This window comes from Prionailurus viverrinus, chromosome F2 (genome assembly GCF_022837055.1).
Source record: "Prionailurus viverrinus isolate Anna chromosome F2, UM_Priviv_1.0, whole genome shotgun sequence".
Lineage (NCBI taxonomy): Eukaryota > Metazoa > Chordata > Mammalia > Carnivora > Felidae > Prionailurus > Prionailurus viverrinus.
Window position 1 is genome coordinate 21442174 of NC_062578.1, and position 16655 is coordinate 21458828.

General features: G+C 41.8%; 1 protein-coding gene across 6 annotated transcripts in view; it reads right to left on the minus strand.

Moving 5' to 3' along the window:
- The window catches only part of EYA1 (EYA transcriptional coactivator and phosphatase 1), a 220537-nt gene that overhangs the window by 114301 nt on the left and 89581 nt on the right, over nucleotides 1–16655 (minus strand). For 5 of the 6 annotated variants that reach the window (XM_047842334.1, XM_047842331.1, XM_047842329.1 and 2 more), the window contains one exon: nucleotides 15103–15240. In XM_047842334.1, coding sequence (XP_047698290.1) covers nucleotides 15103–15240 — 138 coding nt within the window. The remainder of the gene's footprint in view (nucleotides 1–15102; nucleotides 15241–16655) is intronic. The other variant, XM_047842330.1, reaches the window with a different exon arrangement.

Below are 16655 nucleotides of genomic sequence, written 5' to 3' on the forward strand. Positions count from 1 at the left end.
ACTCAACAGCAACTAGAAACCCTTTTCTTCAGAAAAACCTTCCCTGAGTTCCCCTCTTCTCTTTCCTCCTAAGGCTAGATTACTGAGCCTTTCTTGCTTGCTTTCTTTCTTTCTCTGTAATGTATACTTTCAGAGAAATTATAATTTTATATAACATGTACACAAATATGTTTATAGTATCATGACTTATGAATCAGTATTTTAAGCTAATTAATAATTAGCAAGTTGATACAAGTTAATAAATACCACTTACGTTTAAGCTCATTAGTCCTTCCCCTATTAAATAGGCTAAAAAGAAACTTAGAGCTTATATAATTAATTATTTGTAGTCAACCCATACAAATATCCCCAGTATTACCCCATACAGTAACACTAAAGACAACGTCCACTGAGCATTTACTGTGTGTTGGGAATGTGTTCATCTTTTACCTGCTTTATCTACACCCCACCACACCTTGATCCTATAGGGAGTATTAATATTCTCATTTTGCAAATAAGGACACACAGGGTTAGGTTAAAATAATACAGCTTTCATGGGGTGAAACTGAAATTCAAAAATAGCTCTGTGCGGTTTGAGAGTCTACACAATGCTCTCTTGTCCTCTCTTACCTATTTTCTATTGCTTTGTAAGAAGTTCTGAAATTCATTCTCCTTTTCTATAGGATTAAGAAAAGCAAATAATAAGAATAATAGCACTTAGGGGAGCCTGGGTGGCTCAGTCGGTTAAGCGTCCGACTTCAACCAGGTCACGATCTCGCGGTCCGTGAGTTCGAGCCCCGCATCGGGCTCTGGGCTGATGGCTCAGAGCCTGGAGCCTGTTTCCGATTCTGTGTCTCCCTCTCTCTCTGCCCCTCCCCCGTTCATGCTCTGTCTCTCTCTCTCTCAAAAATAAATAAACGTTAAAAAAAAATTAAAAAAAAAAAAAAAGAATAATAGCACTTAAAACTTACTGAGTGGTAACTCTGAGCTGGGCCCCCAAAACAACATTCTACATGTTACAGCTCACTGGGCCCTCACCACCACCCCACAAGGTGAGTACGCTTACGTCCCACTTTACAGATGAACAAACTGAAGAAGACATAAACGGCACGACGGAGCTGGGGTTCAATCCCAGGCTGTCTTGCCCCAGTGTCGAAATTTCTAATCTCTACGGTATATGTACTGTGCACAAAGTAATCGGGGCTGGCATGGGGTGTTGGGGGCAAGATCTTAAAAAGAATTTTTTTAACCAACATATTGAACATATGGCTAACTAACTGCCACGCGATCATCAGGAGATGCTTGTTAAAAAAAGCGCACATCTAGGCCCCTCATTGGACATGAAATTACTGTCTCCTTGAGGGAGAAAGGGGAGGGTTTTACCCTGAAAATCCACAGGTTTATCAAACGCCTACAGTACCTGACTTTTAGGACCACTACGTTTTGTTCCAATTCAGTAGGTGTTTTCACAGCTCCTTCAGAAACACTTAACCAGGACAGCCTTTCTTTTTCCACTAAGAAAGTAATCACGCTCGTCAAGCATTTATAGAAGGGAAGCTTCGCAGAGACTGTTTGGGGCATTTGGGGTCCTTAAGCTGTGCTAAAGCTCGTAAAGGGAATACAGGGTCCCACCTTGATAGCTGATCTGATGCAGATCGGTGCCAACACTGCCAGATGAATTTCACCAGTTCAGAACACCACAAAGGCAAAATCACAACCACAGTGCTCCCAAGAAAGTTTTGGTGTGTAGCCGCAAAACCCCCCTCCTACCCGGGGCAGGCCCAGCAGGAGAGGCACATTTGTGTCGAGGGCTGCCGGATGGCGGGCTTGAACACGGACGCTGGAGGCGAGGGAGGGCAAGACACGACCAACAAAACGAAAACAAAAACAAAAAAACAGACCTCCTTTGTCCATTAGGTTCAATCTGCAGAGAGTTTCTATTTGATTTAGGAGTCTTCACTTTCATCTTAGGTCACAGAATCAGGCTTAATATTCAGAATTCCTTTATCAAAATAAAGTAGAAGTTTTCTCCTCCTGCCTAGAGACAAATGACTTTACACGAAAAGTCACCTCTAGGTAAAGGAGAAAGCAGAAATGTTCTGTAGTAAGATGCTTTATATTTTATGTAATGTTAGTATTACAAAAATTCCCCAAAGCAGAAGCAATTCCCACTTAGAACTCATTATTTCTTAATTAAGGAGGTTGGCAGGGAGGGGGTGCAAGTGACGCTCCAGTAATGTCCAGGATTATTCTTGGTACAGTTAGGAATTTACGCTCCAAGCAGGATGGCGGCGGGGGAACCTTCTTACCCAGTCATTAAGAGGAAAATCTTCTCTATTTAAATAGTTTACTATGGTGAAAAAATCATAGCAATACTTCTCTCTCTTTTTTTTTTTTTTTTGGTCAGGGAGGGGAAAGAAAAGAACACTGAAAAAAAATTTTTCCTTTCAGAATACCTCTAAGAGGCAAAGCTGCTCAAGTGAATGAAGCGAAAACACCTGGTAAGTTTGGGAAGGAAAACACAACTGTGCAGAAAAAGCAGGCAGTGCATTCCTGGCAGGCAGTGAGGACAAATTGCCCAAAGGAGAAGATCAGAGAGTGAACGCTTCTTAGAAAAGCAGGGTGAGGGACTAAAGGTAGGTGAGAGAAGTGTCTCGATCCTTTAAGAAAAGAATAACAGTTTGGAAAAAGAAATGGCATTCTTTAACTAAAAAACCCAAGAATCTAAATTCTGAACATTCCAACAGGAGCATACTGGGACACAGGAAATGTTAAAGGGTGAAGGAGGTGGGGGGAAGTGGTCATAAACTCAAGGATATATATGTGTAGGTAACTGGCCCTACAGAAAGGAGATGGGAGTTTGGGACAGAAGGATAAGGGAAGGATATTGCTGCCCATACCGTGGCCCAAGCTCCCCCATCCACAGTCCGCCATGTTAGTTCAGGATGGGGTCCCTGTGATCCTGGAAACACAACAGACTCATTCCTGCTACTCTTATTTAATGCTTCCCTCTACCAGTCCCTGTTTCCCATCCTTCAAGACCTGGCTCAAGTCCTAGCTTTCCAATAAGCTTTCCCTGACTATTCCTCTCTGCACCGATTTCCCTTTCTGGGGATTCCAGTGCACTAACTGAAGCCACATAATTTGCCTCTTCCTTAGTCTTGTTTTCATCCTGACCTACGTTCCTTAGATTCCTGTGTTGTGTTTATCCTGCTGCCTCACATGGAGATGGAAAAACCATGGCTGATTCATGCCTTTGAAGGGTTTCCTCCAGGCTCAAGTGGGAGACAGAACTGGCGCTAGAGAATTTTCGTCCAGGGTGGTGACCAAAGGGTCCAGTAATAATAGAACTGACCTAAAGAATCAGGTGTAGGAACAGATGGAAACCTTTTAATGAGTCTTTTTTTTTTCTTTTTGTTGGTGGTGGCGATTGTGGGCAGTTTGGAAGGGCAGCTTGAAGTCCAACAGACATCACAAAAGAAAAAAAGTCTCTCAACTTCCTCACTTGCCCAGTGATGAAAAAGAAGAGTAGGGAAAGGAAAAAAAATAATAACTCAGCTTATTTCTCAGGTTTTACCTAGAGAATACACACTTTACTTTTTTCTTTAAACTAGATGATGTATAAAAACTCATCTTTAAATTTGTTTTTTAATATTTAGTCTACATTTATTTTTGAGAGGAGAGAGAGACACACAGTGCGAGCGGGGGAGGAACAAAGAGAGAGGAAGACACAGAATCCGAAGCGGGCTCCAGGCTCCAAGCTGTCAGCACAGAGCCTGACACGGGGCTCGAACTCTCGAACCGTGAGATCATGACCTGAGCCAAAGTTGGACGCTTAAGCGACTGAGCCACCCAGGCGCTCCTAAGACTTGTCTTTAAACACTAGATTACAGTCACTACTTTAAATGAAAGAAAATTAACTGCAGGACTTATAAGCACTCTTCTGGAAGGATGTAAAATATTTCTCAGTCTCCAAAAAGAAAATCCAGAATTTTACATCAAGTAAGATTTTAAACCGATTCAGCATCATGGATTTGGAACACCTCATAAAATCTTACTGGATCACAGAGATGGAAGAAGAATATCCCATCCCTATACATACTACAAGGACATCCTGACAAAACCCTGACCTTTCAGTACAGATATGGGCCTCCTAAGAGGCTGCTGCGAGCACAGGTACTGGCATATTGTGGGTATGTTAACGAAATTAAGAGTCTCGCTTGCGTATGAGAAATTTCATATTCAGAATGCAATAATATTCTTTTTTTTTAATAGTCCATTTATATTTTGGCACTTCCACCTCCATCATCTCTGGTTATTTCCAACATCGCTTCATAAGGTAGCTGAGGCAGACATCCTCCTCATTTTCCAAGAAGCAGAGTGAACGCTGCTTTCTCTCTTGGACAAGGATTCTAAGGGAATGACCAACTGTCTCCACTTTCAGGTCACCGTCTTCCACTCTATCACGCCAAATCCACCTTTTAGATTTTCTGACTGAGACACATTGAGAGCAAATCGTAGGTTACGAGAAGTGGGCGTAACTTCTGGTTACATAAACATCACAGACATACCAACGGTTGCGACAAAGGTACCTGAAACGTTTAACGAATAAACGTGCAATCAAACCACCTCCTTTCTAAAAGGCTTCTTCCGTATAGCTCTCTTCTAGGCTAGGAAGCCATTTTAAAAGCAAATTATAGAACGTTGCCCATAGAGAGTATATCACAAAGATTTTGCTTTCCTCTTGATCGTGTCAGGGATTCCTACAGAGAAAGGGTAGTGGTCTCATCAACCGTAAAAAACAAGAAACAGTCTTGCTAGAAGACCCTGTGTGGGCCACCCAGTTCTATAGGTGCTAAGCAACCGTATTTGAAAAATAAGCCAACCTCGCAGAACCTTCGTTAATAAATCCCTACTACTTTAGCATATGAAGAAGACTAGAGTTCATATTGATAAAGGCCACGGTTTAAAATATGAAATCGAAGCTTTCTGTGTGATTTCACTGGACAACACTGCCCCGCTCTAACTTCAAAACGCTTTAAAAAAAAAAAAAAAAGAAAGAAAAGGGGGGCGTGTAGGTCAAAGGTCTACTTCACAGAGAACAAGGACTCACATTAAAAACCAGAATCCCAGCCCACACAAGAATGCTGGAACCTGCTGGGGCCTGTCTGTACTCCCCATGTTTTAGAGTGTTTCCTAGCACTTACTCCGCGAGCAGGATGCTCTTTGTCCCTCGTGTATTTTCACAGAAGTCCATTTGCTTTCCTTCCCTGGCCTCTTTGCCATGGGCTATGTCCATCATCGGGCACGATCTATGTGGCAGAAGTTAGTGCAACTCCCCGGGGAAAAGCCTCTGAAGGCCAGATGGGTTATTTAAAACCAAAGTTTCCCCCCTTTCCTACAAGAAGGATTTTAAGTGACCAAGCTTTCCTTTTTATCCCGGTAATAGTTTTTATATTCCGAAGAGCGTTTTTTTTCACTTAGGTAATAAAGCTTGCAGAGCCTTTACGTTTACCTTTCTTGATCTATTTCTATATCCTCTAACAGTTCCTATAGAAAATACATTTGGGGCTGACCACTGATTACTGCTGCAGCTGGATTTCAAAAAAAAATCTGATACCATTTTCAGTACCCATTAGCTGAAATAACACAAGATGCCAAAAGAAACGAAATGGAATATTACTTAAAAAAAAAAAATCGGGGCGCCTGGGTGGCGCAGTCGGTTAAGCGTCCGACTTCAGCCAGGTCACGATCTCACGGCCCGTGAGTTCGAGCCCCGCGTCGGGCTCTGGGCTGATGGCTCGGAGCCTGTTTCTGATTCTGTGTCTCCCTCTCTCTCTAACCCTCCCCCGTTCATGCTCTGTCTCTCTCTGTCCCAAAAATAAATAAACGTTGAAAAAAAAAAAATCACCTTCGGCACAAAAAAAGTTCTAGGACGCAAAAAGGCCATGAACTAAAATATAAATGTGAGTAGACCGGCAAAGAAGTCAGGGAGAAATTGTGAACATCGCTGCAGGCTCCAAGAGCGATTCTTCAGTTCGACCTGTATTGTGTCACTGTACGTCAAGAAGTACAAATCTCAAGTGCTTTGTCGCGCAGATTGTAACAAAAGGTTTAAGATTCATTTTCTGAAAGTCACGCATCTTGGAGTTTGCTAATTTTCCTTGTGAAAAATGTCAGGCCTGCGGACAACGAAAAAACCTTTCAGAGAACATTTTGCTAAGCAGTTCTGAGGTTCTAAATGCCTCATACACGGAAACACTTCGGCTGTATATGTGAGAAGCTGTGGACAGGCAGAACAAAGGAAATAAGGACAGTTTCGCTGACTGGGTTGTTATTAGATCACTTCCACTGGATCACGAGCCCCAGAGAAGTGAGGCATAGAGAGGTGCACAGTGGTTCCCCTTGCCATGCACTCTTCAGCCCCCTGCCCTCCTTTGTGTCTTCTCACTGGTTTGAACCCCAATCTCTTTAACCGAACAAACAACATAATATACAAAGAGGCAGTTAGAACTTGGGTTATCTTCCTCTCTAAGTGAGAGCAATAAAGCCTAAGGAAAATAAACAAAGCGAAGTTTCCAGAGCCTTCCAGTTTCCGTGCGTGTGTGTCTGTGTGGCCCCTCCTATCTATCATGGCAGATCCAGTGCAGAAGGAAACGAATGCACCACACTGAATTGCCGTTTGGGGGCGGTAAAACACTCAGAAACAATCAGAAAGGCACTGTATGCCCCCACCTCCCATTCTGTGATGCCCTCAACTGGCCCTTCTAGAAGTACAAACGGGGGGCGCCTGGGTGGCGCAGTCGGTTAAGCGTCCGACTTCAGCCAGGTCACGATCTCGCGGTCCATGAGTTCGAGTCCCGCGTCGGGCTCTGGGCTGATGGCTCAGAGCCTGGAGCCTGTTTCCGATTCTGTGTCTCCCTCTCTCTCTCTGCCCCTCCCCCGTTCATGCTCTGTCTCTCTCTGTCCCAAAAATAAATAAACGTTGAAAAAAAAAAATTTTAGAAGTACAAACACAAAGGAAGACTGCTTTGAGCAAACTATGATCATAGACCAACCAAGATTTTTATTAGGCTAACTTCCAAATTCACTTCTTCAAATGAAGGGAACTAGGGTCCTGATGAATCTTTTTTTCCCAACGTTTATTTATTTTGGGGACAGAGAGAGACAGGGCATGAATGGGGGACGGGCAGAGAGAGAGGGAGACACAGAATCGGAAACAGGCTCCAGGCTCTGAGCCATCAGCCCAGAGCCCGACGCGGGGCTCGAACTCACGGACCGCGAGATCGTGACCTGGCTGAAGTCGGACGCTTAACCGACTGCGCCACCCAGGCGCCCCAATGATGAGTCTTAATCTCAATCTTCTTTGTGGCATCGACCCCTCCACCTTTAAAAAAAATTCATCTATTTTAGACCTATTACTAGACACCAGAGATAAAGAGATGAGTAAAGAGGATCACTACTTGCAACCATCTAGAATTAATAGAACTAAGTTATTATGGGATGCTGGGTTTTCCTCAAAGCTGAGGCTCAGCTAATTCTAACCCAATCTATTATTTTTTTCGTGCATGAAAGTCTTTAGCATGTCCTTACCTTAAATAAATTGCCAAACACAATGTCATTTTCTTCATGTGACTCAGCCTCACAATTACGAACACAGTTTCTTGTTTTCTGTGGGAGACGGAACTATGAGCCTATATTGTGTGGAACGTGGGGGTAAATGAAAGGTGGTGCCAGCAATAGCTCTGGAACGTGCATTAAAAAAAATCTAAGTAAAAGTTCGATTTCAGGTCAGTTGCTTCCTATACATAAAAAGTCAATGGGGCACCTGGGTGGCTCAGTCGGTTGAACGTCCGACTCTTGGTTTTGGCTCAGGTCATGATCTCCCAGTTCGTGAGTTCCAGCCCCACTTAGGGCTCCACGCCGCTGGTACGGAGCCTGCTTAGGATTCTCTCCCCCCGCCCCTCACCGGCTCATACTTTCCCTCTCAGAACAAAGAAATAATAAAACTTTTTTAAAAAGTGAATAAAAACTAGTGTGTGACAAACTGGGCAGATATTCTGTGAAATTGGTCAGTAAATAAAAGGCTGAAGCAGTTTCTTCTAAGAGGATTTTTACATGGACACACACTCATCCATACTCACACTCCCCACACACTCACACACGCAGATGCATACACACACGCACACACAACATCCACGCCTCACTCTAGCTGTCGGGGCCCTTTGGCCAGCAGCACTGAAAACACTGTCTATGCCACTTGCACAACTGACCCAGGGTCGCCAGGGACCCGTTTTCCATACATATTCATCCATTCGGCTAACCCATTTGCATAAAGTTTGTCAATGGCCTGTGAAGGGAAACCTCCTCACACCCTTCCAAAACGTCTTCCAGAAACACGAAGGCTAACCCTGGGAGCAGGGAAGTATCAACGCTAAAAGCAAGGATTCTACCTCTTCAGGGTGAACCCTACAGTGGTCTATGAACAGAAACATTTTCTTGTCCTCTCTTAAACTTGTTTCCAAACTTTCACTGGATGTACAAAAAGAGATCACTAAAGCAGAAACAGAATTTTCTAGCGACCTTACAGCAAAAGGGAAAGCAATCAGACTTCCCAATCCATGAGGTTTTACTTCATGGGCTATTATCAGTGCACAGAAAACAAAAATTCAGGGGAGCCGGGGTGGCTCAGTCGGTTAAGCGGCCGACTTCGGCTCAGGTCATGATCTCGCGGTCCGTGAGTTCGAGCCCCGCGTCGGGCTCTGTGCTGACAGCTCAGAGCCTGGAGCCTGTTTCAGAATCTGTGTCTCCCTCTCTCTGACCCTCCCCCGTTCATGCTCTGTCTCTGTCTCAAAAATAAATAAACGTTAAAAAAAAAGTTTAAAAAAAAAGAAAACAAAAATTCAGCCCTTGTTTGTCTTAAAATGAGGCACGTGCAAGATCCACAGAAGCCTACCACAACAGAAGTGCTGAACATTGGAGCTCGAAGGATCCAGAAGGATCCCCTGGACCAAACACGGGCAGCATGTATGGCATACTTCCCAAGGCTTGGAAGTGGCAAATACCCACAAATTACCAACTAATTTTGTTCCTCAAGTGTCATAAAAGTGTTCAAGTACAAACTGCACTCAGAAGTGCACTTTCTATAAAGCTTTCTCCTAGAGCTGGTATACACTTATATATGAATTTGTGTGACACAAGGTCTCAATTATCTAAAGAGCAAATCTGCCCTCAAGAATATATACACTATAGGCAACTATAGTTTATATTGTTGTAGCATTCTCTGAGAGGCTTCCCTATTGGTACTATGATTTAAGTGCACTACAACATAGCAGGGTCTGACTGTTCTAAAATCATTCTCCATTTTGACACATCCTTTGGCGTTTTCAGGTTTATCCCTTGAAGTCATCGTTCACGGTCCTCACATGGATGGAGACAACAGCCCTCAGCACTAATCCCTGCAGCGTGAACATTAACCGTTTTGCTGCACGGGTACTAGAGAATTCCATCTCTGTGTAGCAGAATGTCACGTTCCTATCTTCTTTCCTCATTTTGATTTCTGAACTAAACAATTTGCCGTTTATGTGGCGGCTGCCTTCTCTTTTTTCTACCAGTTCTTCTTGCTCAAAGTAGAGCTATGACTGAGGGATTACAGAGGCGCGAGCACTCGGATGATGCCTCCTTCTTTCCCACCACGGCAGAACTAAGTTCCTGTCTTTCACAGTAGCCCTTCTGTGCACTCACTACTTCTCCTCCCCGACGTCTGCCACCCACGTCAGCAGCACAGCCGTTTCTCTCTTCTGATTTTCTTCTTCAGGTCCCTGGCTGTTTCTTCTGGTCTCTCCACCAATTTTTGGATCATGTACAAACAGCCTGATCTGTGTTGATAGTGATTTTCCTTTTTGCCAGGACATTAGCTAGATCTGGATTTTTTTTTTTTTTTTTTTTTTTTTGCTATGCTTATATGGTTATTGGGTTCTTAGAGTTCTCTTTGCTGGTTTTATAATATGTACACATATACACACACATATATATGTATGCTTATATATGCATATATACATACTTTTAGTATATAATGTATATACTAAATTTATATATATGCCTGCACATATATTTTTTTTTCTCCTGCGAATGGGAGTGAGCATTTAAGTATTTGAGAAAGCTGGACAGTAATAACATTACTGGGGTGCCTGGGTGGCCCAGCTGGTTAAGCGTCCGACTTCAGCTCAGGTCATGATCTCGCAGTTTGTGAGTTCGGGCCCCACGTTGGGCTCTCTGCTGGCAGCAGCCTGGAGCCTGCTTCGGATTCTGGGTCTCCCTCTCTCTCTGCCCTTCCCCTGCACTCTCTCTCTAAAATAAACATTAATTTTTTTTTTAAATAATAACACCACTAGTAAGTAATAAATAGGAACCACATCACCACCACCACGAGAGCAGTAACAATGAAAACAACCATTTCAGTTCTTACCATGGGCTACATACATGTTGGTCAGAGTGATTTACCTGGATAATCCCAATTAAATCTCACTCCGCCACTACTAGAGTATATAATATTATCGCCACCCGAGAGAAGAGGAAGGGCAGATGTGGAGAGGTCAAGCCCTGTGGAGGCCCACAGACAGCAATGGCAGGGCTATTCAACAGGCAACCTGACTCTAAAACCTACACAATGTTTTTTAAGTTTGATTATTGTGAGAGAGGGAGAGAAAGAGCCAGTGGGGGAGGGGGAGAGAGAGAAAGAAATCCCAAGCAGGCTCCACGCTGTCAGCGCAGAGCCAGATGTGGGGCTCGAACTCATGAACCATGAGATCATGACCTGAGGTGAATTCAAGAGTCGGATGCTCAACGGACTGAGCTACCCAGGTGCCCCTAGAACCTACTCCATTAACCAGACGGCAAGGTGTCACCGTGCCTTTAGTCTAGCCCTTCTATGCCTGATGGAGGCAGATCTGTCCAAGAGGTGATCACCATAAAGTTTCTTTCAATGAATCAGCATAACACAGTAAGCATAAGACGTTTCAGTTTATGAGTCATTTGAGTTACTAGAACATGTCTTGTAGAATTGTGAAATTTTAATATCATGAAATCCTAGTAGCTAAATCTCTGAATAACTGATGATCATACCTTATATTTTAAAGGTGAAAAGATCGTGGGGAAAAAAGCTAGGTAAAACACTCCCAAACCACTAAAATACATAGAGTTTCACCTAGGATTCTAAGAATGTTTAATAGCTCTAAGACTGATCTAAGCAGAAATCGCTGTTATTCATTAAGGATCAAATAATTGGGATAATGTTGAAAATAATTTAAGACATTATAAAAATTTTTATATTAAAAAAAGATGTACTGAAAAAACACTCAAAGACTAATAGATTCCCGCAACTGGATACACAATATCATTTAATAATAGTGAAGCATTTTTCATAATACACTTGATACTTATAAAAATACATTATTAATCAGAATTTCAGTATTTATCCAAATCTGGCCATAAGAGGTTTATAGCATATTATATATCATTACCATCACCACACTAGCATGTTTCAAGTTAATAGCATATAATTATCTGGCTTGATATGTGAAAGTCATATTATATCTAATCATCTAAAATTGAGTCAAGGGCCATTATAGAAATACCCATATAAAATAATATCTCATTCATGGAAAATGGGTTCTGAAATCCCCCTGGAAAGGCCATCCCACCAAAGGCTGCACAAAAACACAAAGAAGTTTTAATGCGATATCCAATATGCCCAGATGCAATGGAAAATATGGGTAGAGAGGCAATGCTATATTTGGTACTGCACGTGTCTTTCTTTTTTTGAGAGAAGGAAGGAGAGAGGGAGCGAAGGAGGGGCAGAGAGGGAGGAAGAGAGAAAATCCCAAGCAGGCTCTGTGCTGTCAGTGCATTTCAAACTCACGAACTGTGAGACCACGACCTGAGCTGAAACCAAGAGTCAGAAGCTTAACCGACTGAGGCACCCGGGCTCTCCTCTTTATTTCTTTTTTAAAATCAAGAGTTTTCCTTCTCCAAACTAACTTTCTTTCCTCCTCCTTCATTTCCACGTTCTCTCTATTCTCACACTATGTTTATACTCTGACAGTCGGTTAGCCCTCTTAGGAACTCATTCGGCCGTATAAGCTTTTGATCTTAGAGTAAGAATAAAGATAACTTTCAAGGATGTTATCTCTCAAACTCTCCGAAATTGCAAGACTAGTTTTTCCCCCTAATCCTTCCAGGACTGACAATTTAGCAAAATACAATAAGGTATTACCAAAGGAATGAAATGAAAAAAGAAACGAGAGAGGGTGTAAGCCCCATTTCTTAGAATTATTACCTGATTTAACCAACCTGAGATTTACTATGGAGCGATAAAAGTTTCTAAACCCTTAAAACTTCTCTGCTCAGCTCACTGTGGATGGGTAACCAAGAGGCTGCAGACGGGCTTGGGCCCAGGAACCACACGCACTGAGGAAGCTCTCCTCTCTCGAGAAACCTCACATGCCTCCTTCCGACCTTTAGGACCTGCTTCTCTATGGAGAAGAGGCTGTGGTGCCTTATCTTTTTCTCCCATAGTTCTCAGAAGACTCTGTTCTTGACAAACGCAAGCTCCAGAAGCAAACAGGCCTTGTCTGCGTTATGGTTCATCTCATTACTACAGTCTAGGACTACTGAATTCATTAACACGATCTCTTCAACTCTTTTTTTCTTTTTATCCCTTTACTCAAATAATCAGCACATGCAGGAACATAATTCTTCCTTTGAGGAGCGTTAAAGTTCTGGAATCTGGCATATAAGTAACATCCCTCTAACAACACATATTATCTGGGGTAAGCCAACTTTTATTTTGTAGCTACCAAATATATCAGAATTTTATAATTCAGGTATTTTTATACCAAAGGCAAAAACAAGTGTGAAAAGATTAATAGATCTGGTCCCATTACATTTTAGTTTAAAAAATGAGAAGCTGGAAGTTTACCTATGAAATATTATAAAAGTTTACAAATCTTAATACAAGAAATAATAAGACAAAGAAAAACACTGCCATGGAAGAAAAAAATGATTATCTTCTCAATTAAAAAATATATATGATAGTAATAAAATCTTGTACCTACTAAAATGACAATTTTTACAAAGATAGTACCCAGAGGCACCTGAGTGGCTCAGTCGGTTGGGTGACCGACCTCGCCTCAGGTCCAGATCTCCCGGTTCGTGAGTTCGAGCCCCGCCGTCGGGCTCTGTGCTGACAGCTCAGAGCCTGGAACCTGCTTTGGATTCTGTGTTTCCCTCTCTCTCTGCCCCTCCCCTGCTTGTGCTCTGTCTCTCTCTGTCTCTCAATAACAAATAAACATTAAAAAGAAAAATTAAAGGGGCGCCTGGGTGGCGCAGTCGGTTAAGCGTCCGACTTCAGCCAGGTCATGATCTCGCGGTCTGTGAGTTCAAGCCCCGCGTCAGGCTCTGGGCTGATGGCTCAGAGCCTGGAGCCTGTTTCAGATTCTTTGTCTCCCTCTCTCTCTGCCCCTCCCCCGTTCATGCTCTGTCTCTCTCTGTCCCAAAAAATAAATAAACGTTGAAAAAAAAAATTAAAAAAAAAAGAAAAATTAAAAAAAGAAAGATACTACCCAATGTGTACATACTAATACACAGCCCTTGTGTAAATATATAACAAATCTGTAAAAGAGTCTAAAAATTTACTTAGCAATTCAGGCTTAAATTTATTCAAAGGAAATAATTAAAAATGCACATAAAATATTCATGGCATTGCTCTGGACTTCTAACAAAATGGGAATTATTAAATAAGATATATATATATGAAACTATGCAATCATTAAAATGATGCTATAGAATCGAGTTTATTGATGTGAAAATATGTTGACAATATATTGTTACTGAAAAGAAACAGGTTGCAATATTATATTATACAATATGGTCCAATACTACATATCTGGAAGAATATTAAAGTCATAATAGTAAATATGAAATATTTTTCTTGTTTTCTAATTTATTTGCAATAAACAACTATTTTAACGTAATGAAGAATAAAAGATATAAAAGAGATAAAAACTACAAAAAGAATGCCTTCAATCAAAAAGTAGTGATAAGGGATTTAACTGAATTGTGGCTTGGCACCATTATTAAGAGGCTGAATGGGATTAAACTGATTTGTAGTGAAAAGATATTAGGAGAATATTTAGATTATAAGAACCTCCATTATTTTACAGACACATTTGCATGACAATAATCTGCCAGTTACATTTACGCCTGTGTGTTCCTGAAACCAGTATTGAGAGCGTTAAACTTTCAGCTATTTGATCTGTCCTGCATTTGCGGTATGTTTGGTCTATAGTTTCAAACTTAGAGCCCAGGGACTGGTCTTTGGAAGCAGTATCTTGAAGATGCATTGAGTGGTTGTCAATTTAATCTCTTGGTCATTGGTAGGTCATTTAGTTAACACATATCACATACTGTACTTCTAGAGCTACGATAATGACAGTGAAGAAAACAGCCCTTTTAAAAAGGTTGGCTGGTAATGCCACACCCCAGCGGTTTTAGCACGTATCACACTCCAGCCTCTTACATTATAACTTTGGGTTTGTCGTTCCTTTTTTATTTAAAAAAATTTTTTTCTTTTAATGTTTGTATTTATTTTTGAGACAGAGAGAGACAGAACATGAGCAGGGGCGGGACAGAGAGAGAGACACACACACAAAGTCCAAAGCAGGCTTCGGGCTCTGTGCACACGGGGCTCGAACCCACAAACTGTGAGATCATGACCTGAGCTGAAGTCGGAAGCTCAACCAACCGAGCCACCCAGGCGCCCCTGTCATTCCTTTTTTAAAACTGATAGAGGCAGAGGCGGAAAACTTCAACGTCACACGGAATGTTAGAGCTTTTTGAGAAGAACTTCAGAGACGATTCGGTCTGACCCCTTGAGGTTATAAATATGGAAATTTAGGCCCAGAGAATAAGTGATGAGCCAAAGCAGAACCAGGGATCTTGCCTCTAAGCCCAGTCACTTTCTATCACCATTTACTACCTACACAGAACACAGGGCTCTACTTTAGAAGGTAACTACTGGACTCCAGGATTAATCAAAAGGGTAGTGTCAGTGTGTATACAGACCTTGCATCTGGTAACTATACGGTGCCTGTCCAGGTTGAGGCGTACCAAAGCTTGTGCCATAGCTGAGAAATCCCGTCTGTCCCGGTGACTGAGACTGTGACAATCCACCTTCAGTCTTGATGCCTGCCCACAATGCACCTAAATCAGTTAATGACAGCTTATCTATATGTTCATTTCAAAAGCTGGTAAACACCCCCCCAAACATTCCCACAACTGTTCAGTCACAAATGCTTCCCGATATTATCTCAATAACCAAAGGTATGCAAGCTTAGAGTGAAATACCCTAACCTAGAACTTCAATGAAAACAAAACAAAACAAAACAAAACAAAACAGGAGTACTACAGATTTGAGCGACTATTCCCATTGTCCTTTGTTTTTCCGATTTACCTTTTCTATAAAATTTAACTCCGGTGATACGATTTCTAGATTTAGTTTTGTTGTTTTATAAGAGGTTAAAAGATGATCTCCTTTAGAATCCAGTAATAGCCATAATTAAACTTCAACTAGATTGTTCTAAAAGTCACTGTGTAGATTAGTGTCAAAAATCAAAATTCTCTTTTCTAAGAGGAGATTAGAGTCTCTAGGCTCACAGCCATTTTTTTCCTTTTTTTCTTTACTCTTTCTGCCACAAAGATGATTTTAGCACTCAATTCATTTTGAAGTCAGAGGGAACAGTATTGGGCACAGAACCAAGCAACACAGGGGAAAATCTCCTCCCAACTACCCGATCCCACCAGAAAGTAAGCACGAAGCTAGGAGGATATTAAAGGACTGTATCATATAGAACAGCATAGTGATTTACAAACAAGTAAAGCTGACCAATAATTCCCTTTCTGTCCCTTATAGTTTCAAGTATTTATTCCAATATTATTGTTTTAAGTGTAGCCTAAAGTACGCTTTCTTTTTTATCATTGTAATATAAAAATCATGTGTTTGTGGCCTCCAAATACTTCCCAGAATGCCAGGCTGACATCCGAATTTTAGGACTTGGGTTTGGCAGTATTGTTGTGCAGGGCTCAGCGCTGGATTGTAATTAAAGACAGTCATGAAAGTTAACAAGGGTCCTTAATTTCCACAGAAGGAAGAGAGCAAGTCTTCTGCCAAGCGAATCCACATTTTTGAATAATTTCACTTTGCACTTAAGATAAATGATATCTTTGGGATCTAGAAGACACAGTAGTCTCACAGTTTATTTCCATTTTAGGGGAATTTCATCAGTAGAATGAAGTTAGGTAACTTTCCTGAGGCAGTGGAAGAATCTGACTCTTGGCTGAGGGAGCCTACAGTAATTCCTGGCGTATCTCTACATAGCCTCATGATGATCTTAACATTTATGTCTTAAGAGAAGCGTAACATTTAACAAAATGTGACTTTTCCCCGCACAGGCAATCCCAAACCAAGAAGCAACCCGTCCTTATCAATGCTCCCTGGAAAGACACCTGACCCGGCCAGGTGGCTTGATGGCTCAAGAAACTCCCTTTCTTTCCATGTGGTCACCAACAGGGATTTCCCCCTGCTCTGTCTCCATTGGGGGTTCTATTAATCTGCTTTG